Source organism: Rousettus aegyptiacus, unplaced genomic scaffold (assembly GCF_014176215.1).
Source record: "Rousettus aegyptiacus isolate mRouAeg1 unplaced genomic scaffold, mRouAeg1.p scaffold_m13_p_8, whole genome shotgun sequence".
Classification (NCBI taxonomy): Eukaryota; Metazoa; Chordata; class Mammalia; order Chiroptera; family Pteropodidae; genus Rousettus; species Rousettus aegyptiacus.
In genome coordinates, this window is record NW_023416311.1 from 55,338,927 (window position 1) to 55,366,005 (window position 27,079).

A 27,079-nucleotide genomic window follows, 5' to 3' on the forward strand; every position below is an offset into this window, starting at 1 on the left:
TAATGAACACTTTTCTCAACTAAGGACACTGAGTTAGGTCTTCTAGTCAATCAATGAGCAGCCATGGAACACCCATGTGCTTGAAGCCTTCATACTAGGAAATCTAGTACTTGGATATCTTATTTCTGAGTATTTCTTTGGCATCACCTTAGTTGCTTAGTAAGTGAGAAATTAATATGTGCTTTGGGCAATGGTGAACTCTTACTTGTGACAACAATTTATCTATTTTAGTAGCTTTTCATCTTCCTTCAGGGTAGAGAAGTGACATTTTGACTAGATTCTGTAACCACATTTATTATGCTTATTTGGTATTCTCAGCATAACAATGGACATAAATTCTTTATGAAATTAATCCCAGTGACAAAAGATTTGTCATTATAATGATCTATGTCTTTTTCCCCGCCTTAGGGTATAAATTCTAGTAAATATTAAACCAGTCAAAATAATGTTCTTTTTGTAAAAAATTTTATGTAAGCCATATGTTATAGTTTGCCATCTTTAGTTTATGACAGCAATTACAACTAATGGCAGACAAAGATTAAAAGTACATCAGAAAATTACTCATATTTTGGCTCCTAGATAATCTATTTTTCTAAAGCAACAAATTTAATTCCTTTGAAGTGTTAGAAAGAGAGGAAGAGCAATTATGTTGCAGTTATGTTAGTAGATTTGTGTTATTTAAGTACAAGTATGATAAGCTTCCTGTACTTAATGTATTTTAAATGTAGTCGTTATCAGAAAGCTTCCTTTGAATATATATCTGATTTAATAACTTTCCCACTTAATATCTTATTCCATTATGTGCAACATCAAATTTATGAGTTCTCTTATGGGTAGGAGCCATGTCAAACTGTGTATACATTCCTTAATGGATGGATGAATGGATGGATGGATGGACAGAAGAGAGGGGTTTGGATAAAGAGGAAGAGAGAATAGGCAGGCTATTTGATATTTAGAATTCATATTCCTTAGAAATAGTGATAAGAATACCTAGACTTGATGCCAGACTACTAAAATGACATCATTGTTAATTTCATAGAAGGTACAATGTTTTCATAGGGAAACGGGGGAACGTAGTGGTGGTGATGGACTTTTATTTTCTCTATTCTTTAAAGCTCGCATTAAATTATGATTGAGACAAAAAGAACTATAGGCATGCCTCAGAGATATTGTGGGTTCAGTTCTAGACCACTGCAATAAGGTGTGTATCACGATAAAGCAAGTCATAATCTTTTTTGCTCCTGGAGGGTCTTGCCTTGGATTTGTAAAAAATGCAATATCAATGAAGCAAAGCACAATAAAACAAGGTATGCCTGTACTAGTTTTTATTAAAAGGGCAATGATACCAAAGTTCCTCATTTTTATTAATGCAATGACATAATATTCAGTAGTGATCTGCCAGTCATGACACACCATATGCTACCATTTAGGAGCTGAGGAAACCAAAGCTCCTCCTAAGACTTGACTTAAAAGGATAAATTGTCCATGACATTCATTGGGAGCATTGTGAGTCTGTGCTGTGGTGCCCATGAAGTGCCCCATGGACCCTTTAACTAGGCTATGTGAGGCACTAGGAAGAAGAGATGTCACAGAGGCCACAGTGGTACAGTCTCAGGAGTCACTTTGCAGCCACATTAGGCATCTTTTCTGAAGAATCAAAATATCTCTGAAGTTGGTTGCACAAGTTAATCTCTGTTGTCAACAAGCAAATCCTGAATTTTCAGCAAGGAGAATTTCATGCAGCTTGTGCCACTTATAAAACTTCAAAAACAGTGTAATGGCAGCTTGGTTCTAGCCTGGTGCTTACTTTTAAGGCTTTGGAAATCCAGTCTTTGAAACTGTAAATAAACTAAGCACTGTGGAAATTAAGCCATTACAGGAGTATTAAATGGCACACTTTATAAATTTGAATTCTCATAATTTATACATCTCAGAGTGTGACTTTATGCATATTCATAGGTGATATACAAAGTGAAATGGAGACTAGTACACAGGAAAAATGAATGGTCTGATCATCTACTTCCATACAGTAGTTGCTACTTCTGGTTAATTCTCAGGCTTATTCTAATACAGGAACCATAAATAGCACTTTAGGTTATAGGTGTCTCTTCTATTTACTTCTTTCATATATGTTGAATCCCACCATGTCGGACACTGTTCTACACACATGCTAGAGTGAACCAAATAGATAAAAATCACTGCTCTCAAAGAGCGTAACTTTCAGCAGAAAGACATTTGAAAAACTGCATTATTGTCAAATATTAAACATGAATATAGTCTTTCATGAACTTCAAGTCAACTTCATAAACCCTCATCAGGAGACCTGAGAGGATGAGTTGGTCCTGGCTCTGGTATCTAGGAATTTAGAATCCAGCAAGGTAAATAGTTTAATGTGGTCAAGAGTTAAAAATACAGTGAGACACTAACCAAGGTGGGTCTAGACATAGCACAGAGTAGTGAGTAACTACCTGCAGGGAGACAAGGAATCAGGGAAAGAGGTTGTTAGGATAAGGATGGTCAGGAAGGCTTCTCTGAGGATGTGAACCTGTCTGACGAGCACCTGATTTTTCTTTAAAACACTCATAACTTGATGTTTTAAGGTGAAAGTGGTGAGGTGTTATTTTTACTAGTGCTCCTAATTCATTTATTTTTTTAGTCCTTGAATATTTTAGCATTTCTTCCTGAGGGTTGAGAAAAATGAAGAATCAAGTTGATCAATAGGGAAACGATTAACTTAATGAAGTAACATCCAAGATAAAAGTTAACATAATAGGTACCTTTATTTCTAAGAGCTTTATCTCCAGAGGTATTGAGGGTCAGTCAAATTAAGAAATTTGATGGTAGAGCTGATATATATTTCACATTCCATTTAGCTTTGTCAAGGTTTCTATGCATCTTCTAAAGAATTGCATGCATGGCTAATTAGCCTTTCAAATGAATTCTTTTCAAGGTAATAATAGCAATGAAATTACAGCATCTCTATCCGTGCAAATTTTCATGAATTGCTTCACATGGTTGAATCCATGGAATGCTGTATTGCTGAGAGACATGTTCTCAGACTTTATCCTCTACAAACATAACCTTTCCTAACATTTCTGGAAATATAGCACTAATAACTAACATTTCTATAGTGTTTCTATGTTTCTAACACTGTTATAAGCCCTTTACAATTATTAACACATCAAATTCTCACAACCCAATGAGGCATGACCTATTTTTCAAAGGAAAACTGAGGTGTAAAGTGGTTAAACCTTTTGCCCAAGGTCTCATAGCTAGAAAATATTAGACCCAGAATTTCAACTCAAGCACTGAGGCCATAAAGTTGTGTTCTTAACCACTATATTATACTGTTTCTATAATACAGAATGAGCACTCTTACCATGAAGTTATTCTGAGAACTTTGAATATCAGAAATTACCATGTAAGCATGTGTCAGATGTTAAGTATGTGTTTGCATATTAAATAAAAATTCCATACCCATTGATGAGATGACTATAGCCTTTGAATCCCATTTGGCTCACACACAAACACTGACCACAGGCCCCTTTCACTGATGATGCTGGTTGACACATGACTCAAACCTTACTTCACTAAATCCTGAGACGCTTTGCCAAATCCCGAGGTTTTTGCTCCCTTTTTTTATTTTATATTATATTCCCTTTTTATCCTCTTTCTGAGTGCTAGCCATCTAACTTTCACTGAATCTAGGACATTTTTCATTCATTCAGTTAGCAAATGTTTATTGACTACCTTTGTGTTAAGCACTGCACTAAAAGCAGGAGTTATGAGGGCATACCACACAGATATAAACTCCATAAAAATGAGTCAGCTCACCAGTAAAATATTTCCAAATATGATGAATTATAGAAAGGAAACAACAGATTACTGTGGTAAATAATAACAGATGGAGAACTTTTACAGTGGATGGTCAGGGAAAGACCTCCAGTATGAGACCTCCAGAATGAGAAGGAGCTAGTCAAGTAAATAGCCTGGGGAAGAAAATTACAAGCAAAAGTAACAGCTTGTATAACACTGAAAAGCTTTAGGCAGAAGAGTAATATGATCATTTTTATGTTTGATCATCACTTTAGCTGCTTTAGGAGACTAAATTGTAGAGCAGCATGAGAGATTGGAGGAACATCATTAAGTGGCAACTGGGCTAATCTGGTTCGAGGTGATGGGTGTTGACTTAGGGGAGTGGTGATGGATATGGAGAAGAAGACAGAGTTAAGACATGTGGAATTGTACTTAACAGGACTTGCTGATGGGTCCGATGAGAAGGTTGAAGGGAAAGGAGAGAAAAAGGTGGTGGTGTGCGACTGAAAGGGTGGTGGATGCTTTGCTGAATTGAAGGATAGGGGCAGGTCAATGTGGAATACTCAAGAGAAGAGTGTGGATGTGTTACATTTGAGCTGCTTATGAGGCTTCCAAGTAGAAATGTCAAATAAGTGGTTGGCTCTGTGGGCCTGAAACTCAGGCTAGTCTAAGCCCCAGGGCACAGGTATTACCTAAAGCCTTGGGATTTGGCAAACCCACCCAGGAACAGAATGTAAAGATAATGTGAAGGCTGAAGATCGCACCCTGGAGCACACCAACATTTAGAGAAAGAAGACCAGTGTTCTCTGTTCTCCCAAGCAGAATTACATTTCCTCTGCTGCCTACTAGAAAGGCGGAGATGGCCAGGCCACCTATCCTGCATTTTTTGTGGCTGCACGAAGCAGAACACCAGCTGAATTCTACAAGTGGAAAGGAATTCATTCCACTGCTTCTATTCTTCTCTCCCTAGAGTCTCTTCTTGCTCACCTGGACCTGATTTCTGAGCAGGTCTTCCCAGAACCTCACTCCATGATATGGCCTCACACCACTGATAACAACAAAATCCTTGGACTGGTACTGACTTCTCTGTAGGACACAAGATCATCCCACCTATGTGCAGAGAAAGATAGGAAATCCATACTTTTCTACCACATTTTTCTCCTAAGAACACTAAATTCTTTTGCACTGCACAGGAAAAATCTAGCAAATGGCTTCTGGCAAGATGACATTCTGTTGGAAGCCCAAAGCATACAATGTTTAGCAGACAGAGCTGGAATTGGTGAGAATACTTTGTCAGAATCACTCTAAATTGGACTTCCTGGTTCCTGCCTCCATTCACACAAGCCGTGTCCTGTAGAATGCAGCCCTTACTAATTTTCTTAATGTACAAAGAGCACATAACTAACCAATCAAAAAAGAGCTCAACATAAAAATGAGTCAAGGATAGGCACAGGAAGTTCACAAAAAATAAATATAAATGGCTAGTAGACATGAAAGATGATCTCATCAGTTATTAAAGGATGCAGAACAAAACAAGGAGGTGCCTGTTTTCTCTAGCAGAGTGGCAAACATTTGAAAATTTGATGATTGGACAGCATTGAAGGTATGAGTGCTCATGACTCTTTGCCCCACATTTACAGCATTTTCACATTCAGTTTTTTCCTCTTCTCCACAACTGCAGAAGAAGAAAAGAAGGAAAAAGGCTGAGTGGAATGATATGTTCAGGGGGTTGGGAGTCAAGTTAGAGAAGTGAAAGGGAACACACACGTTTCAAGAAAGAAGATGCCTTGCTGAGAGCATTGGTAGTATTAGAAAGTGTTAAATAGTGTTAACATCTTTAAAGACAACCCTCTGTAGAAGATTGGCTTATTGGAAATATCTGATAACATCTATTTTTGATGTAGATATGTGGGAAACTCTCAATCACTCTTAGTGGAAATGTAAATGGGTGGGATATTTTTGGAGGATAGGTGATTTGACAAGATCTCTCAAAGTTAAAAAGACTATCCTTTGATCTAGAGGTTCTATTACTGGGAATTTACCCATTAGATACAAAAGTGTGCACCACAATCTGCATAAGATGAAATTCTTTAGCATTGTTTGTAATAGTATAAAAAGAGGGGAGAACTAGTGTTCATCAACAAAAAACTGATTAAATAAATTATGGTATATATATTGAATAGGATCCTAAGGGTCTGTTAGAAAGGATGAGATAGATCTGAATGCTGAATGGGCTGACAGCAAAAGATCATCAAGTCCCTGGTTGTTCCATCCCAGGTTTCAGCACCAAAGAAAGCAAGCAAAACAAAACAAACAAGATTGTCAAGATGGTACTTGACAAAAATGTAAAGTATATAACAGTGCACACAATATATTAATTTCTATATATGTAAAATTTTTAAAAAGGCATGTGCCAATAGTTCTGGAAGATACTCAAGAAATTGTTAATGGTAGTTACCATTGTGGAGGAGCACTGCATTTTGGATGGGAGATGGAAGAATTTACTTTTCACCCTTACTTTTGTTACTGTTTAGAGTTTGCAGTCAGTATATGTTTTCAAGAAACAACACCCTGAGATAGACATTATTGGGAATTCTGCATGTAGTGCTCCCAACCACATGTATAAGCTTTGGTTGGTCTCTAACAAGAGGATGGTATTTCAGGCTATTATTTTTAACCGATTTTTTTTTTTTTGCTTGCCTATCACCATCTATAATCCATGACACCAAGTAGACAGCATATTTCTGGATCTCCCACTGTTTTCTGGTAATGTGATATCACATATATTTGTTTGTTGCTCAGTCCTGGCAGTTTCATATGGAGCAATTTGAGTTGCCAAATGTTTACACCCTTAGTACAGTGTGTACCTGATACTTACCATGATTTAATGCATTTATTGGCCCAGTAAATAGGTATAATACCTATTTGATTTTAGTTGTATAAGCACACCCTTCCTGGCTGGCACTGGAAAACAGGCCACTGGCTGTGAAAGTGTTTGTGGGTATGCCAATTATCAATAACTGGGAGCTTCTTTAAGAACTGCACTGAACCAATAATGAAACAACTGATTTAATATCTCAGTTAATGAGGCAGTGAGATTCAGAACCCAGGATAAGATCTCAGATCTTCAGTCTTTTGCAGTTTGAAGTAGAACTTCTACAGAAAGTAAGATGTTGAGCTCATAGCTGGAGAGCTCTTGAAAAGCAACTAAGAAAAATGGAACAGATTCAGCTGAAGCTGTGAATATGTAAAAGAGCCTCAATAAACAAAATGAACAACATTTTTTTCTGTAAAATGAAGGACTAGACTTTACTCTTTGGAATAAAAAAGTAATTGTACAATTATATATTCTCCTTCAATAGGGAAAATGTTTTTCTGCACCTTTTTGATGGAGAAAGTTATATGTTATTTATATACGACATAAGCAGATATAAAGGCAATATGTATGTTTGTATTCTCTTTTCTAATTATAAACTCTTGATTTTTATATACACTGAATAAGGATTTTATTCTGACATAGTATCCAGCTATTAGTTTAGTAAGTTCCACCAAAGGTATTTGATTAGGAGCCCTAAAAATGTGTTACAAATTACTTAAAGTAATAGCAGGCAGAGAGAACATCTTTTCCATGAGAAAGATTCTGAATCTGTGATTCAGTAATACTTGAAACTTAAAGTACTTTTTTTCCTAACCATGACCAACCTTCACTTTTGATGTCCACTTCTAACTAAGGAAAATTATGTTATGAGGGTTTGAGAAGTTAGGAATGCCATGTAGTTTAGATGTCTAACTTTCTGATTCTCTTTTCTTTTTTTCTGAGGGGAAGATGTTACCATAGTGGTTAAGAGCATGGGCTCTTAGTATTAGAATAGTTTGCATCTTACTTCAGCTACTTCCTAGCTGAAGAAAGTTACTCAACCTCTCTAATTCTCAGGATAAGAGTAATTATTTCTTAGGTTTTGTGCAAAATAAATGAGATGATGTTTGTGCTCCAATAGCGTTAGCTATTTCATTAGTAGAAGATGCTATTGATCGCAAGTAACAAAAAACACAACTCAAACTGACGAAAATCATAAAGAGAATTTATTGACCCATATAACTGAAAAAAATGAAGTAAGTGGGTCAAAAAAGTCACAAGAATCTAATGTATTTCTATCTCTTCCCTGTGTTAACTTTATCCCAATTTATTTGCTTTATGAACACAAGATGGCTACCAGTGACTCCCACAGCAGGCTACATGTTTCCCCATTCTCCTCCAGGAGGAATGATTGATCCCATTTGCTCCAGCATTCTCAACCAAGTCTCCCTGGTTGGAAGAGCTGAGTTAACATTTCTAAACCTAAACCAACAATTGTGGTCAGGGGTTTGGATTGGTCTAATCTTTGACATTTTCCACCTTTGAGCTGAGGGGCAAGTTGGTTTCCCACAACTACACTGATTATCAAGAGGAAATTGAGGGCTGTCAGGAAGGGGAAAGGTAGAAACACCTGCTTGCAAGATAATCAGTACATGTCACCATTTCCATCACTGTTATCCAGGCACCACAGAGAAGACTCTCTACTGCCCAGACAGAAAGTATCTGTGTCCCTGGGTGGGCTCAGGGGACACTTGGCCTCTCAGAAACTTCTTAAAATTGCTATTAGAAGTCGAGTAATTTTAAGGAGAAAAGAGCAAAGAATTTGCTTGCCAAGAAGAATAGTTTGTGTTCTTGTAATAAGTCAAAGCTTTTCTGTGATAAATAACCATTAGTGGAAACATTTGACCATTTTAGATTGTCAATTCACTACTAAACTATGAGAACGTTTTAAAAAATTAGAAGTGACACCTGTTATTTACTCATATGATAGCACTCAAGTCTTTTGACAGCTTAGAAAATCTCTTGTTTGCAAGTGGTGCTGAGAATATTTAAGCTGTTCTAGCAATCTCTTTGGAACACTTTAAGAGTATCAGTTAATTAAATGATTTAAGTCAAGCATTTATTTTTATTATATTCACTTGGCTACTACAGTCAACTCTTGATAATTTCTAGGGTCTAAAAAATATCCATAACAGATCCTGCTTTTATGTGTATTAATCCAAAGATTTTATTTATGTATGGAAAACCCTTATAAAATACCTTTCTCTATGATGAACTTGTGTTCTGAGTAAACATAATTAACCCTCCTCATGTGGTGTGACATTTTAAAATTCTAAATCTCAAGAAGTGTAAAAGCATATGTCAAAATGAAATAGAAATGTATTTTTGATTTCTTTTTTTATTATTTATGCCTCAGCCCACAGCCTTCTTGCTCACTGTAAGAAAGAATAATTGTGAGTGTCACACTTTGCTTACAATATTGCACTCAGGTGAGAGCATTTCAATTTATAGGTAAGGGATTCTGAGGATCTGTGCAAATAGAGAAATCTCAGTATATATATTCCTGACAAGTGACTTCCTACAGCTTCTTTAAAGCACTTCCTTTGTGAGTGCGCCTTAAAGTCAACTAGACACTAACCAATCTCTTACATCATCTAGTTTATGTTCTTACCTACAATTAGACTGTCATTGTAAGAGTACAAAGACAGGATCAAAATATTACACATTTAACATAGGATACTAAGTGTTTCAAATATGTTATTTTACTTAATCTTCACAAGAACTGTATCAGGTTGGTACTGTTTTTATCCCCATTTTTTAAGGTGGGAACTTAAACTACTGAGTGATGTAGCCAGAATTAAAGCAAAAAAAAAATCTGAATAGAATTTTCTCTTTTAAAAAAAAAACAAAGAAAATTTGGTAGTAATATAGATCTACCTCCTCTTTCTGCACATGTGGAATTGAGGGTCAAAGAGGGTCAGTTATTTGCCTGAGGTAATAAAGTTAGTTTTGTGGAGGAGGAAGAAGTCTTGTGACTTACAGCTTAGTATGTGGTTATTGCAATAATCATTCTAAATTACCTGCAGTTAAAATGTTTACAGCAGCAGTACTAGCAAATTATTTTTTAGTAAACATTATTAATGTGTAACTATATCTCTTAAATACATCACCCTCAGTGTGAAATGGGGGATGGGAACGGGATGGTGAGATGGGTTAATTTATCACTAACATGCCTTCTATGAAGTATGTCATTATACTTGCTAAACAGAGACCAAATTAAAATAGTTTCCCCCTACCAAACGCTAGATTATTTACTCAAAAAAATTAGCTGTACATAAACTTTTCAAAATTAAAATTTTCATTGTAGAGCACCTTTAGATTTATAGAAAAGTGTGAAAATAGGACAGAGAACTTCCATATACTCCACACCAAATTTTCCCTGTAGTTAACATCTTACATCAGTATGGTAAATTTGTCACAACTAATGAACCACTATTGATATATTAATATTAACTGAAGTACATATTTTATTCAGATCTTTAATGTTCATTTAAGGTCCTTTTGGTTGTTCCAGAATGTCATCAAGATACCACATTTCATTTAGTTTTCATGTCTCCTTAGGCTTCTGACGGATATAACAGATTTTCAGACTTTCCTTGTTTTTGATGACCTTGACAGTTTTGAGTAGTACTTGGCAGATATTTTATAAAATGTCCTTTAATTTGGGTTTTTCTGATGTTTTTCTCATGGTTAGGCAGAAGTTATGTGTTTTGGAAGGGAGACCACAGAAGGAAAGTGCCATTTTCATTACAAACTGTCAAGGGAACACTGTCTGCATGACCAGCATTGATTTTAACCTTAATCACCTGGTTAAGGTAGTTTTGGTCAGGTTCCTCCATACTGTCCTCTTTGGAAGGAAGTCAGTATGTACAGCCTCCACTTTAAGAGGTGGGGAGTTTGCTCAACTTCCTTGATGAGCAGTATCTCCATGAACTATCTACTTTGAGTTCTTCTGTAGCCTAGACTTGTCTGTTCTCCCCTCATTTGTTTTTCTATTTGTTTAATTATCTATTCAAATCCAATTTGTATCAGTATGGAATCATGAATATTTATTTTATAGTTTGAGTTATAATCCAATACTATGTTATTTATTTTGTTCCCCAAAAACTCTTAGCTTATTCTACCAGGTTTTGCAAAGATGGTACATGTCTTTTTCTGACAAGTCTTTTCTTCTCGATGTTAGGTTTCTTTTTTTGCTGGTAGTTTTATACTTTTTAATGTGGTTTGGTTTTCTTTGGGGAAGAAAGAGCTTGCTTGGGAACTCACCAAAAGACAAAAGGTCAGAAAAGTTAATACAAACAGAATCTTATAATTCTCTCAGTTCTGACAAATATTATTTTGATAAAATAGCAAGAATAACAGTCATTAAGTACTAAAAGCAGAAACATCAGCCCTAGCATGATTTACTTTCTAATTCTGATTAACTATCAGTGAACACTCCAGCGGTATTTGAAAAATAGCAGGAGAAACCTACTGTGCATTTGTAAATTACTTGACTCTTTATAAAACATTTTAAATTACATTATTTCATTTAATTATGACAATCCTGTGCTTTTAAAGAAGAGGAAAAGGAAGCCCTTAGAGCTTAAAGTTTTCTTCTTTCTCAGAGCAATTTAATAGTACAACTAGGCCTGTTTGCAGGTCTTTGTGTTTTGATTCCTTATATATAACAGTTCTCCTCATCACCTGCCCCCCAAATAACTACTTAACATTTAAATAATTTCCTACATTTACAAAGCACTTTTACAAATTTCATCTCATAATCAAAAGAGCCCTTTGTAAGGTATCTATTACCCCAGCAGAGGAGATAAGTAATTCGGGCCAAAGTTAGTTGGTATCACGCCTACCCTTTCATCATCGGAATTTGCCTCTTGTAACGCAAAGGCTGGTTACAGGGTCTAATTCCAAAAGGGAATGATCCATGTACATAAGGACTGAGAAAAGAGAATTTTATTTGCTTTCCTTTGGCTTGGGATATTTTATATACTGTATGTGTAGGTGGAAAGGTTACCGGCAGTAATGAAGTGATGCTGCACAAAACAGTCAATTTAGCGGACAAACCAAGGGTGAGTAATTTGTGTTGTGGGAGTCCCAGAAAAGACACTCTGAAAGTACTAAATTTTGTACTTCTTCCAGCAGCAGTTAAATATTGCCATTTAGTGGGCCTGAGAATTTATAGGTCCATTGTGTTTGGTTTGAGCTATTGCAAAATCAAAATCCCAGAATTAAACCCAGGGTTGTAGTTTGGTTCCAAAACAAGCTATAGTAAAGCTTTGATACGACCAGAGTGGATAAGTCTTTTCTGCTTAGTTTATCTTTCTGGTTAACTGAAAGCTTACTTATTAAGTATTATTACTATGCATCCCAGTTAACCTGAGATAGTTTTGTTTATGTCCGTTTATGCTACGTAATTATTAATGGTACTGTCTTTCCCTCTCCAGAGTATTCCAGTTTTAATGATAAATTATACAAGTACCCTAACCATAAGCTGTTTTCCCAGTTCTTGCTGAAAATAATCATAAAAACACAAAGCTTTCCTCACTTTGTAGCTGCAGTGAGCTGGCACCACAGGGGCATCTGTGACTATCAGAAATAATTGCACAGTACCGCGGAGGAAGAAGTCGAAGGCATGGGGCAGTTTCTATCTGTCTGCAGCCTCGTTGTGTGGCTCACTTTCTCCCATATCATTGTCTACCAACTGCTAATGGGTTTCCTGAGTTACCTGTCTGCTTTCTTGTTTTTAGGCTTCTTTTGTTTGTTCTTGTTGTTCTTTTAGTTTCTTGCTCTATTCTAAGAGCCAAGGACGCCTTCCAGCTGTCTCATATAAGTTCAAAGGAGGTAAGAAGGTGATGGGAATTACATAGACATCCAAGATCGCAGAGTCTGGAGCACCTAGCTCTTCAGGGCCCAAAGTTACTCCAGGCTTTCAACAGTGGGAGTTCATACATCTTCACTTTCCTGCCCAGCCATTGTCATATTCTGCTTTGGTTAGTTGGTCTGTCTCTATGTCCTGCTACAAAATCACACTTCACCCTCTACCATATGTATTTTTTTCTACCCCATACTTCTGCTTAATTACAGCCCCTATTTCTCTGTTTGGGATTATACGTGAGCCATGATGGACTCATCAGTCTCTCTATTGTGACCCTTTGGCTTTAGCAGCCATATTTAATTTTTTGTAAACCTTTGCCTAATAACACTTTTGCTAAATAAAAATCTGTCACCAACTGGCCTATTCCTTGTCTGCCCTTATTTTAGATATGCAGCTCCAGTCCAATCAGTTCTGAATAGGAGCAAGAAAATTAAGTTTACATAGAATCAAGTATAAGCCGTCTTTCAAGTGGGACTGTGTATTGGTCTGTCACTATGACTGGCATACCTAGGCAGGTATGCCCATTAGTTGCCATGGATTTTCACCATTCTGTGTGGTTTCAGTTTTTAAAGTCATTTAGTCAGTCGACCTCTAACTAATCATGATGTTCCTGTTGACAGGTAGATCTCTGGGCTTTGTCGAACTTTGAATATCTCTGGCTTTTGAGTTCTATTTTTGAAAATTAGATTTTAAAAACCTTTGATTTCCATTTGATGGAGATTTCACTGTGCAAGTATTTTCAATGTCATAGAAACTAGGAGAGATGACTAAGAAACTGGTAATGATTAAGTAGAAACCCTCAATGATACCTCTTGATATCTTTGACAAGGTTGTTAAATTTTAGAAGTTGAAAATATAACAGGTTTTATGAAGTTTTAAATTGAAGTGAATTTTATTGATAGGCAAAGTTAGACCTGCACTGAACATGGCCTGACTGTATGAAACACATATGGAGTAATTTAACCAATCTATAATCAATCAACAGGGCATGACGACACTAGGAGCATCCAAGAAAATCTTCTAGAATGCAGATATACTTCTTCCTCCCTGTGCACTGCTACACTAACTCTACTTCCTATTGATAATAAGATCAACCACCCTAGGTACAAAGGCAACCCTACTTTGCCTATAATGAAAATCTCAAAAGGGCCAGGAGGAAATCTCAAGTTTGAATTCATCAGCACCATTATATATTCTGGTGGAAGCTTTCTTCACTTAGGTAAAAACGTTTCCTAAGCATCAGAGCTCTATGTCACAAGGACCCTCATATTGATTTCCACATATATTCCCTAGGTATTTTGTGGTATAAATAAGAAAAGTATGGAAATTCTTTGTGGATAAGATTTCTCAAAGACCTGCTTTTATAATTAGCACAATGGGTCAAACTAGGCTGCATATTGGAATTACCTAGGAGCTATAAATAAAATTACTGATACCTAGGTCCCACCCCCAGAGTTCCTGGTGCCTAGCCAAAGCCCTCAAGGCTGGAAAAGAAGGGTTAGCCATGAGGAAAGTAAACATCACGCATGGTAACTACTGCAGTTCGAGGAAACACAGTAGAGGACGGGCTACTTCAAAAATGATGGCTTAGTGGAGTAGATGTGGGTACTCTGGTTATGATAATTCTTCCAAATGCTTCCCTTAAAATTCTCAGACTCTGTCTCTTCTACAGTTTTTTTCTGACTTTCCCATAGGTGACTTATTAAGGCTATGATTTCACTTATGTTATAATTTACAACTTTAAACATTACATCTGCTTTTTTGCTTTAGCAGGCCCAAAACTTTGTTGTCGTAGAAACCTTCCTAATCCTCTGTGTCGAGAACTTTGAATTTAAAGTTTGAGCTTTTTTTTTTTTTTTTTTCACGTTTCCACCTAAAATATACAAGGATTATCCCTTTTCCATATCCTCACTAGCCATTTACCTTTTATTTTTTAATGCTATCCATCCTAATAGGCATAAGTTCATATCTCATTGTAGATTTGATTTGCATTTCCTTGATGATTAGTGATGCTGAGTACTCATTGATATACCTATTGACCATTGTATGTCTTCTTTGTAGAAAGATCTCTTCAGGTCCTTTGCCCATTTTTAATGTTTGTTTGGAGTTGTTGGGTTTTTGTTTGTTTGTTTGTTTTTTGGCTATTCAATTATATGAATTCCTTATATACTTTGGATATTAACCCCTTATCTCGCATAGTGTTTACAAATAGTTTCTCCCATTTTGTAGATTGTCTTTCCATTTTGTTGATTGTTTCCTCTGCTGTGCAGAAGCATTTTTATTTGATGTAGCCACACTTAAGTCAATTTCTGCTTTAGTTACCTGTGCTTTTAGTGTCACATCCAAATATTCATTACCAAGATCAATGTTGAGGATCTTTTTCCCTATGTTTTTTTTTTCTAGTTTTATGATTTCAGGTCTTTAATTTGTATTTAATCCATTTTGAGTTGATTTTTGTATATGATATAATATAAGGGGCAAATTCCCTTTTTTTGTCTATGGGTATTCAGTTTTAGTAGTGCTATTTATTAAAGAGGCTTTAATAAATAGGCTTAAATAAAGAGACTTTTCCCATTTTGTATTCTTGGTGTCCTTAGAGAAGATTAGTTGACCATACATGCATGTGTTTATTTCTGGGTTCTTTATTCCATTGGGTTATGTGTCTGTTTTTATGCCAATGCCATACTATTTTGATTGCTATAGCTTTGTAGTAAATTTCGAAATTAAGAAGTGTGATGCCTCCAGCTTTGTTCTTCTTTTTCAGGATTGCTTTGGTTATTTGGGGTGTTTTGTGGTCCCACATAATCCAGCAATTCCACTCTGAGTATTTACACAAAGGAATTTAAATCAGGATCTGAAAGAGATACCCGTATTCCCATGTTCACTGCAACATTAATTACAATAACTCCAATATGGAAACAACCTAGATGTCTATTGATAGATGAATGGATAAAGAAAATTTGGTATATACATACAATAAAATATTATTCAATCTTAAAAAAGAAGGAAATCTGTCATTTGTAACAACATGGGTGGACTGGAGGAAATTATGTTAAGTGAAATAAACCAAACACAGTAAGACAAATACTTATATCACCTCATTTATATGTAGAATTTAAAATAGTCAAACTCATAGAACCAGAGAGTGGAATGGTGGTTGCCAGAGGCTGAGGAAAGGGAAAACAGAGAAGTAATGGTACAGAGTTTCACTTATGCAGGATGAATTAGTTCTGGAGATCTACTACACAACATAGTGCCCATAGCTAACAATGCTGTATTATATACTTAAGATTTTCTAAGAGGGTAGACCTCATGTTAAGTGTTCCTACCACACACACAAAAATGACAATAATGATAACAAAGGGGGCCAGAGGAAACTTTAGGAAGTGTTCAATATGTTTGTGGCATTTGTGGCCTTGACTGTGGTGATGATTTCACAAGCATATACCTATCCTCAAACTCATTGAGTTATATACATTAAGTATATGCACCTTTTTACAAATCAATCTTATCTCAATAAAATGGTTCAAAAAAAAATAGCAGCACATCTAAGCATGGGGCATACTATTTAAGGAAAGGAAGGGTCTATCTGAAGTTCTAAGAATAGTCATTAAATGTCAAATTTGAAAAAATGAAAGATTTAAAATGATAAAGTTTGAAGTAATGGGGATGAAGTGTGCAGCATAGTCAATAATATTGTGATAGTATTGTATGGTGTCACGTGGTCACTGGACTTATCATGGTGATCATTTCTTTAGGTATATACATTTCGAATAACTATGGTATGTACCTGAAACTACTACAATATTGTATGTTAGCTACATTTTAATAAAAATCTTTTAAAAATATATAAATAAATTAATTAAATGATAAAGTTTGTATTAGAGCTACATGTGTGCCTGGCACTTCAGATACATCTTTCCTAACTCATCTTTACATTTGGGAACTTAATAAACATTTATAAAAAGATACTTTACAATAAAAAAAATTGAATTTCTAGTACTGCTCCATAATTGGCCTACCAGTTTTCTTATTGAAACCATTTCAGTGGGGCTGAGGAAAGATATCTCTCTAGGTCTACTTAAGTTCTTTACTTTCTCCTTTTATAGAGTTGGGGATATCCTTGGAACTTGACTCAGTGGTGGCCTGGAACTTGCCCCTCCTCTCATGTCTGCTTTCTACTATTTACATTACTATTCTCCCAGGAGCTCAGTTCAAACTTCTGAGTGACTCATCCATCCATTTCCCATATCTCCCACATTTTATCAGTTGACAAATTCAGCTGATTGAATCTCCTCAATATCTCTCAAATTCATCTTTTATTTCCATTACCACTGACCAGATGAGATCCTTGTGACTTAAACTGGACTTTTATAAACCTTTAAAATAATTTCTATATCTACAGAATTTCTCTATTCTCTTCCATTCTGCAGAGAGAGAATGCCTAGTTTTTTCATCTCTAAGCACTTAGTAATCTAAGCACTTAGTCTAGAACAGGAAAGATGAAAGATAGGCAATAAATGTTTATTAAATTAGGTCTGGTTATATTATTTCTCTCTTCAAAAGCCAGTGATGGCTTCCCGATGCCCACAGGCTGAACTGGCACCACTGTACATCAATCATCCTTTCCCCCTTATTTCTCACACATTCCAGCAATGCACCCTCTGGTGAATACTCACCATTGGACTCACATAGATTTTCCCATTCTCCCTTATTTCAAATCCTCACTTGTCAAAGTCCTACCCATATTTTCATACCCTACTCCATTGGCATTTCTGTGAGGCTACCTCAGATTTTTCTCCCATAATAACTGGTCTTTCCAACTCTCTTAAGGACTTAATAACTCCCTTATATCACAGTCTGCCTTTAATTATAACAGTTGAGTGGACAGAGTTTCATTTTAAGTGCCAATTTTGATCGATTGGTAATGGCAGCCTAGAGCACTGTATTGACAAGAATTCTAAGGTTATACTTAGGTGCCTCATGAAAGAAAGGTGCTAAAGCAGATTAGATACCATACTGGGCACAGGAGAAGAAAGAGTGAACAAACTTCCCATGGAGTAGCCAACTTTGTTGTAGATCCCCATGTGTGTATCTATTCAGCTAGGTCATGTGCCCTTACAGATATTTTTCTGTCCTCCAAGCCTCTATCACAATTTATGTTCAATTTGATCCTTAAACACTCTATTCCTGATTTTAAAAGTTTACAGTCTAGAATGGCAAATATAACATATATGATAGAATGTGATAATAGACAAGAAAGATATAAAGTGCTGATGAAGTCACCCTTGAAGAGTAGGTAGGAAGACATGGATAACAAGAGGGAGAAGCCGGCATGTATCCTAAGTATATGAAATCAGTATCTTGGAGAGATATCTGCACTCTTATGTTCATTGATAGTATTATTCACAATAGCCAAAATACGGAAACAACCTAAATGCCTGTCATTGGATGAACGGACAAAAAAATGTGATACATACAGACACACACACAGGAATATTATTCAGGTTTTAAAAAGCCAATAAATGTAAATCCAGTGAAGTTCTACCTTAACAAAGTATTAAATTATAAAACAGCTAAAGCAAAAAAATCTAAGATAGTTAAAATTACCTTTGAAAATTCCTTACCCTGCCCGTATAGTATATTTCTAAATATAAAATCAAGTACTCTATAAATTATTCATTCTAAACTTCAAGAGCACTAAAAAGAGCAATGAGGATAAAAAAACACAGCTATCTGAGCATTCAAACTTTTCTGCCTTTAAGATACTTATCAGAACACTAAAGGGGGATGTAGGGTAGGTAGAAGATTTCTCCTTTTCTATAGATTTTATTCCATTGTTTATAAAGTATTAAATCCATCTAAATTTAATATTTATAAATGGATTTGTTCATTTTAAAATGATTATACAAAAGAGCTTGACGAAAGGCTTGGAACATACTGAGAACTTAAATGTTTGCTGGATTTGAATTTAAATATCGCTTATTAGTTAGACCTGCATATAAACTGTTTTTGGAAAGTTGTTTAGAAGACCGTGGTCGTGGTTGTCTTTCTCTTTTCCCTGGTTGGTATCTCCTGTGTGGCTCAGGAGCAGCTATTAACTCTCTTGCCATTTACACTAGTTTTGAGGTATCTTATCATAGATTTGGAAATGTATATTAAAGAGAGATAACGTTTTTTGCCTTCCAACTTCAAAATTAGTAAGTCCTATTCTGGCCAGGATGTGGAAACTAAGCACTTTTGTAACTCTCAATAGGAGTGTGAACTATTTAACCTTTTGTGGAAAAAATCATGTTTTAAGAAATAAAAGTATAAGTCCTTGCAGCGGCAAATTCTGAAACCAACTCATATGTTCATCCGCAGGAAAGTGATTGAAGAAATTATGGTATTCCCACACTGTAGAAAATGATGTACCTCTAAAAAACTGCATAAATCTGTATGTGTTGGTTAGAAAAGTGCCCATGATATTTTTCTTAAGTTAAATAAGTTGTGAAGTAATAGACAAAATATAATACTCTCTTGTTAACAAAAACCAAAAACTGAAAACTCAACCACAAAAAATAAACTATTATGTATGTGTATTTGGTTGTATAATACCTTCAAAAGTATAGAAGGATGTATCCTAAATTGTTAGACTTGTTAACCCCAAGAAAGTAGGGCAACCGGATGTTTGAGGTAAGATCAAGGCAATCATTTTTCTTTTCATTCTTCTGTTGTTTGAAGTCTGATCCAAATTAGTGGTAATAGGAGTTAAAAGGTAATTTGGAAATGCAATATAGAAATGGAATAGATGAGATTTGACAACTATTTGGATATGGAAAGAAGGGAAGTGAAGAAATCAAGCCTAGCTTATCAATTTCTAGCCTGAGCAATTAAGAAGATGATGCTATCATACATGGAAACAGGAACATCATGAGAAGAAGTGAATTTTTTTTTATTGTTATTACCAAAGGAGAAGTGATAATTTTGGGTTACCAGTCAGAGTCATGCTGCTCCTTATTTTAAATGATAATTGTTCCTATAGGAAAGCTTCTTACCTTGGTCTTTAAACCTCAAAAAATGTTGCCTTATAGTTTTATTTCATGTATATTATAGAACTAAAAGAGCCGGACTAGTGTATAATATTTTACCTTATCCAGGCACACTATTCCAAAGCAAAAGAACATTTCTTTTTGAATTGTAAAAAACAACTATAAAAAAATTAAATTATCTCAAACATGTGAAGTAAATGTTCCTGATATATTTAAATGGCAGAAAGTAGAAACTATGACCTGTGCAATTTTTATTATGTTTCTTTTGTGTTGTTTTAATATAGTTATTTCTCTTCAAGTGCATTTGTAACTCAATGCCTAGTAAATTAAGAGGTATATTACTGCTAAAGATATTCTGTAGAGGTAGTCTTAAAAAGATTTTAAGTAAGTTCTAGACGTAGCTTGTGCACTTTTATTCCATAGAAAGCAGGATTAGAAATTTAATCCCACTGCCAATACATTTCTTGCAAATACTGTCAAAATGTTATGTGAATTGATTTCTGTATAATTATATCATATTTTATGTTGGGGCTGAAATAAAAATATGTAATCCTTTTGCTCAGATAAAGGAGTCAACAAAGTCACCTAAATAATCATTTTAATTTTCAATTGAGTTATGTGAAAATCAATGGCTCTTGCATAGCTTTATTATTTATTCATCATTGATTGTATTTTTACTTCAGGCACTATGTTAGCATTTCTCAGTTGAACTATCTGGGGCTATCGATGGGAAATGTTTTTTTATATTACATTTGTTATTTCTGAGTTAAAATAGGAATTCCTATATCACCATGTTTTTATTTTGAGTCTAAAGAATTTTATGAATTTCAAAACTTTTAGAGAACCAGGTGATTATGACGTCTGAATTTACAAGATGATTTATTTTATTGACTAATTCTTATAGTTTGTGTTAAGCCGTATATGGGCTCCCATTGGAAGAAATAGAAGAGAGATAATAAATTTAGTATTTTGTATATTTCTTGTTTTCCAGAAAATAAATACTTCTGGAACCAGTAATGCAGATGTCCCTTTGGCTGATCCCGGAATGTACCAATTGGATATTACATTAAGAAGGGGTCAAAGTTTAGCTGCCCGAGATCGCGGAGGTAAGATCATAAGAACAACTCACTTGGAAGTAGATTCTGTGTGTTTCTGTCAAAATTTGTTTTTCTTATGGTTAAGTTAAAGAAATTACTATAATATAATTTTTAGAAGGTTGGGTTCAACAATTTGGTTCAAAACATTATCTGATTCCTGTGACCATGGAGGAAGAGGTTATGATACAAGTTCAAAAGCTCTGAACTAGCCCAATTCAATTTAAAGTCTCTACTAATCTGCTGACAAATTGGAGCCTGCATTATATATAGTTAGTGACACAATCAGTTAAGTAGGTGAGGCACATATTCGAAGCCATATCAGAAGTCACCTGTTGGCAGACCTGACATTCTTTTTTTTTTTTTTTTTTTTTTTTTGCATTGATTTACTTAGTTGAATCTGCTAAAATTGCAGAACCAGAACTAGTATCTTACCAAAACTTTGGAGATTTCAATAAGTGGTTTTGTGAGGCTTAGTTGGACCTGACAGTAGTCTCATGATAGATTAAACAGGTTTTTGTAGGCCATAATGAAGGAAAAGACAAGGCAAATACTCTTTATAGTTCCTGGGATCTAGATCCCACGGCAATTTCCTGATGAACTAGCCTGGGCTACTGTAGGGAGTCTTTGAACCCAGGTTAGAGGCAGGACCAGATGCAGACCCTAAACAGACCATATAGCATCCTTTGTACGTTTCAAAATATCTGCTATTCAGAATGTGGAAAACTGAGGGCCCTGAAGTCCCACAACTCCAGAGGAAACTGAATTTGGTATAACTCCTCCCACTAGGAAAGAGAGTCCCCAAGCTTCTAGCTCATTGTCAGAGAACCTGGTAAGTGCACCTGGCATTACATGAACTTCGTTTTTCTCCTCCTACCCTATTGACATCCATACATAGGGACTGGAAAGAACTGAATTAAGACTATAGTTTGTAATTTTTTATCTTCTGTCTTTATGAGAATAAAATAGAAAAATAATTTAATATGCCTTTTTAAGACTAGAAACTATACAAACAGTGGATTTAGTTTTTAAGTAAAAATGAATAGATTTCAAAACATTCTTAGTAAGTGAAAGTGTGATTGGAAATGTTAGAATTTAAACACATGGGGAAAATTTTCAAAATTAACCATTGGATTTAGTAACTGAGGACAAATGTTTATTGAATTGAACTGCTTGTCTCAAAAGAAGTTACAATTAGAGAGAGAAAATAATGCTATTAACAAAATAGTTTTATTTTGCTATGTTTGTATTACATTTATAGTTTATAGAACACTCTTAATTCAATTATATTAAATCATTTGATCTAAAACAGGATTGAAAAAATAAAATAAAACAGAATTGAATAATACATTGGGAGATCAAACTTTTAGTCATAGTTTTCCTTCCCAACAATAGTAAATACATATGCATATTATTTATTGCATCATTGTTTATAATTATAGAATACCTATAAATAGGAAAGGTGGCTAAATAAACCAAGGTACATCTTCATGAGAATGTAAAGAGGGAGGAGGAAGTGGCAATTCTCTGAGCAAACCTTGTATAATTATAACTCTTTGCCTGTGACAATATTTCAACCCTGTTATGAATGAATGAATGAAGAAAGAAAGAAAGAAAGAAAGAAAGAAAGAAACAAACAAACAAACAAATATCAACCAGGATGCGGGAGAGGTGGAACCCAAAGTGGAATATAATTATATCCACACCTCAGGGAGATGGGGAATAAAACAATTTAATGAAGTGATTATGTAAAATGGTATTTGGATTATACATTATAAAACTCAAGACAAAAATAACTATACATAAGTAATGTATTCTACAGCATGAGTATCAATTCTGAAACTACTTAATGTGTAGATAATGAGAGCCAGGTTTTTACTGTTAGAGAAAGAAGTTACAAATATACAACAGCAGAAGCAGAATGAACCATGGTGTTTAAGAGGTATCAATATGAACTAACAGTTTTTAATAGATAGTTAACAATTGAAATGGACAGATGTGTGTGTATGTGTGTATGTGTGTTTCCTAAATCTGCGCTGAGAGGGCCTAGAAGGAATCACAAAGGTGTAATCACAGAGTAGTAATCAACACACCTTGGGCCCAGATCTTGGGTTCTAAATTTAATTTCCCCAATAAGCAGGGCTCCTGTGAGGAAAGGACTGGATAGCAGTGGGAACAACAGCCGCCATTTTGCTGTATAAAAGCAGGGCTCCTGGAGAAATGGTTGATTGCAGATCCAGGGCAGCAGAATACAAAGATGAGCCTGGAACATGTTGCAGTTCCCAAAAGTGAGGATGTACTCAAACATTGACGACAGAATATCAAAATGACATAGGAACTAACTTAAAAGATCTCCTAATGACCCAAACTGGAACAACTTCAGCAATAAAATAAATAACGTCAATAACAGATTATAAAATAAATAAAATAAATAACGTCAATAATAGATTATAACCCACAGAATAATATAAATGAGTAATAATTGAATAATTAACAAGCATGGGAGAAGTCACAGCTTTTCCTTATTGTAGAATTCCAATGAACAAATATAGAACGGAAACTAGAAATAGAAAATTACCTTTTAACAAACAACACAGTGATAATTGTCGCAGGTAAAAATCATCAATTGATGCTAAATCTGTGGGTGTAAAATTATGATGAGAAACTGGATATTTGCATCATTTCAAATAATTTCCCAACAAGATACATATGAATCACAAAAGAGAAAATAAAAACAGTAGGAAAAAGGAAGACACCACCTGTAGCAAGTGATCAAAGTTAACGTCAGCAATAATGAGACAGACATTATGGATCTCCTGGCATGGTATACTGAGAAAGGCACATCATTTTTGTGGGATTTGTGTCATAATGCATAAAGTAAAAGTAACCATGAGAAAACATCAGGCAAACTCTGGCAAAATATAATGTCAATTATCTGAGCTGAGGACAAGGTGTGCACAATTTTGTTCTACAATTTTGAGTCTGGATGGTACTGTGTATGTGCAAGGGTCCTTCTTAAAGGAGTACTTTATTCTCTATAGATGTCTCTGCCAAAAATAGGAATGTTTTAAGGTAAATGAGAGGGTCACATTCTTAAGAAAATGAGAGAAAAATATTACTTTTCAGAGTGAAGAATATCTCAAAGTGTTTAAAATGCAAACTCCCATCTAGCTTCACTATTTGACTTACTCATGTAGCATTTATGAAGCTTCTTTTGGATAGATAGAGAAATTTAAACAGAGGAAACGACCTGGGTTAAGTTTGGGACTGATTAAAAATGATCTTAGACCCACCTATGAATAACATATTTCAGCATATGATTGTGTAGTTAGTATTGGATCACTTTAGATTTGTGAATTTATATACACATAATCGATATGCATATAGGACAATAGGATGGAGATGGAGTCTATTTATAACTGTTAAAAATCCGTGTGTTGAGTAAAATTAAAGAATTTCAGTCAGTCACTCTAAGACTCCTGCTGTCAACTCTGTGAATCTGATGTGTAAGTGCTAAAGGAAAGTTTCCAAGTGTTTTGAGAACAATGTTTTCAGTTTGGAGTAAGAATTATAGAAACCCAGGGCCCGAGAAAAGATTTAGAAGGTTACCCCCCTGACAAGCTTCACTTTTCTTACGGTTTAATAACACCTCAGTACTTGAGAAATCATATCAATTATAAAACAGCCAGATCTGAGAAAATGAATTGGAAACCTTTATTTATTTATTTATTTTCAAAAATAAATCCAGCTTGATAAAACTCAGACATATTCTGTATTATAAGTATAAACAAAGCCCCTTTCAAGTTGGAGAGCCTGGCAACAATTCTGTCATTAGAATACAATTTATGAAAGCTCTTAGTTATTCTCTGAGTGGGTAAGGCATGGTAATATTTCTAGTGCATATTAAGCATCAGGCATGATATTTAACATTTATGCTTCTTTCCTCTAATCTAAACAGGATTGGCCTTAAGAGCAGCTGCCATCCTAGTACTTTCTCTCACTGTTCGGTGTTTAGGGTCCCTTTGGTTTTGACCTCTGGGAGTTTCCTCTATGGCAGGACGGCCATATATCCTGGTTTGCCTAGAGGTAGTTCTGTTTTTGTTTTTGATTTTGTTTTTTTGTTTTACCTAGTGACTGGCATAATTAATAGTGCTCCATTTCATTCTCAAAAGGGTCCCAGTTTCAGAGACATAGTATATACTGATACTTCCTAGAAGAAAAAAATCTTTATTCTATTAAAGTTGATCAGAAAATTAAACATTATGAATGTTCCCTTTTTTTCCCAGAAGGAGAATGCAACTTACATCATCAGAGAAAGGTTTGTTTCAGAGCAGGTTTGAGCTACTCTTCTTGGCAGCCCCTCCTTTAAGTTTACACAGCCTTTAAAGAGCTGTTTTGCTCAAGAAAAGGTCTGTCATGTTGCACTTTTATGCTAAAATCCTGGATTGAAGGTGTAGCCAGTCAATTCTTTTTTGCATTTCTTACAGATGGTGAAATCAGATAGAGGTTTGTTTTACCCAATACAGACACAATTATTTATGTATACTTGTTAATGTTATTCCTTTTTAGCAGTTTCATACCATTAGGAGAAAAAAAAAACTTTTTAAAATCATAGTGATTCAGTTTTAATGATAACTATTTCTCATAGTCTGAAGCTGCTAATGTATGATCTTAAGCTTTCTATATAAGTATATATAATATATACATATATATCATTCTGCAGAAGCTTATCTATAATTTATGTGTGTGAATATATTATATATAAAATATGTTATATTTTTATGTCTTTATTTTAATAGACGTAAAAACATCACTCATTGACACACAAAGATTCCCTTAATTTAAGTAGACATTATATAATTTCTAAACTCTAAAAATTAACTTCTATCCAGAAATTTTGTAAAAGGCTCCAAGACTGCACCATTTTCATAGAAAGATTTTTATACTAATCTTTACACTTTTTTCTGAGCCGGAAGCAAAGAGTGCAGTGGCTCTTCACCAGGCTGCACTATATACATGGAGGTTTATCCTCAAAACTCCCGAGGTTTACTCAGACGAGCCATTCTTTAGCAAATGTAAATCTGGTACTCCTTAAGCCATAGAGCAGGTGCTATACCAGTTAGTTCTGAAGAGACAATGTTTCCACGTATGAAATGCAGCCATAGCACACCTAATTAAATGATATTTAAGTGTGCTATTTCTTCTCTTATGGTTACAGATTTGCTTGCTTAATTATATTTAGATGGGAAAAAGGACAAATTTTTATGGAACCTTTTCAAGTAGCTACATTGCGATAAAAAGTAAAAGGACCCAGGAAAGTCACTGTGTACAATATCTGACACCGTCCCAGCAGTTTATAGACAAGGTCAAACAATACATATTATTTTCTTTTAGATTTTTCCAGTGGTGGCTTTTTAGAGATACGATTTGATTATAGATGAACTCATTTTAGAATAAGTATAATTTAATTCAGCATCTCTGCTAACAAAGGATGGTTTTAAGCTTAACTACTTAGAAGTTCATGTCTGAGTTCCATTTATTAGATGTTGTCCTTAAATTCACCTGATGTTAATTAGCTTGTATTCGTGATTTTCCATATTTAGACATCTTAAAAGATACGCTTCTTCTTTGTGTAAGCATAAGGAGAATTTTGTGTGCTCCTGGATTTGGATATATTATGCTCATAGGAAGAAGAAAGAGGAAGGACGGTGAATAGAAGTTTATGTGAACAAACTCCCTCCCTCTTTGTGAGTGCCCCCACTTTCTCTGTTTTTGCTTTAACTTTGGCCTAACCTCCCTGGCCAACATACACAGGCCTTGGAGTTGATGGTTAGCTGTGTTCTGTAAGCCTACACAATGTGATCATAAAAATGCCTGTCAGTAGTGCCCAGAAAGGCGTAACGACTGAGATAAATGTCGCGCTGGTGTTAGCATCGGTGCTAAGCAATTATCCACCACTAGACAGGCAGGAGGTATGGTTCCCTGCTCTTCCTGCATTCTCTGCCCCTTTGCCTCATCAATCATTAGTAGTCCGGCCATTCTATAAAACGTTTACTGTAACAGCTGTCTAGCAGCAGAGAATAACCTGTGCAGAACTGCCAAATTCATGTTCCCTGAAATTAGATCATATGAAATATACAAAATTACTTTTTCTATACATTTTGAAAGGTCAGTTGGCATAGTACAGCAGTTAGGAATGGTTTCGCAGTTTTGGTACAACTGTTTGATATAGCCAAACCTGTGTAAGCTTGTAGGCCCATTGATTAAGATTATTTTAAGATAGAGAATTCATTATAATTAGCACTAATTGCATCTTCTAAGTTTGGGGTTAGAGAAGGAGCAGAAGGGA

At 35.1% G+C, this 27,079-nt stretch overlaps 1 protein-coding gene across 6 annotated transcripts in view; it reads left to right on the top strand.

Annotated features, from left to right (window-relative positions):
- MCTP1 (multiple C2 and transmembrane domain containing 1) overlaps window positions 1-27,079 on the top strand; it is a 432,111-nt gene that overhangs the window by 154,536 nt on the left and 250,496 nt on the right. For all 6 annotated transcript variants that reach the window (XM_036226011.1, XM_036226013.1, XM_036226012.1 and 3 more), the window contains exon 2: window positions 20,628-20,742. In XM_036226011.1, coding sequence (XP_036081904.1) covers window positions 20,628-20,742 — 115 coding nt within the window. The remainder of the gene's footprint in view (window positions 1-20,627; window positions 20,743-27,079) is intronic.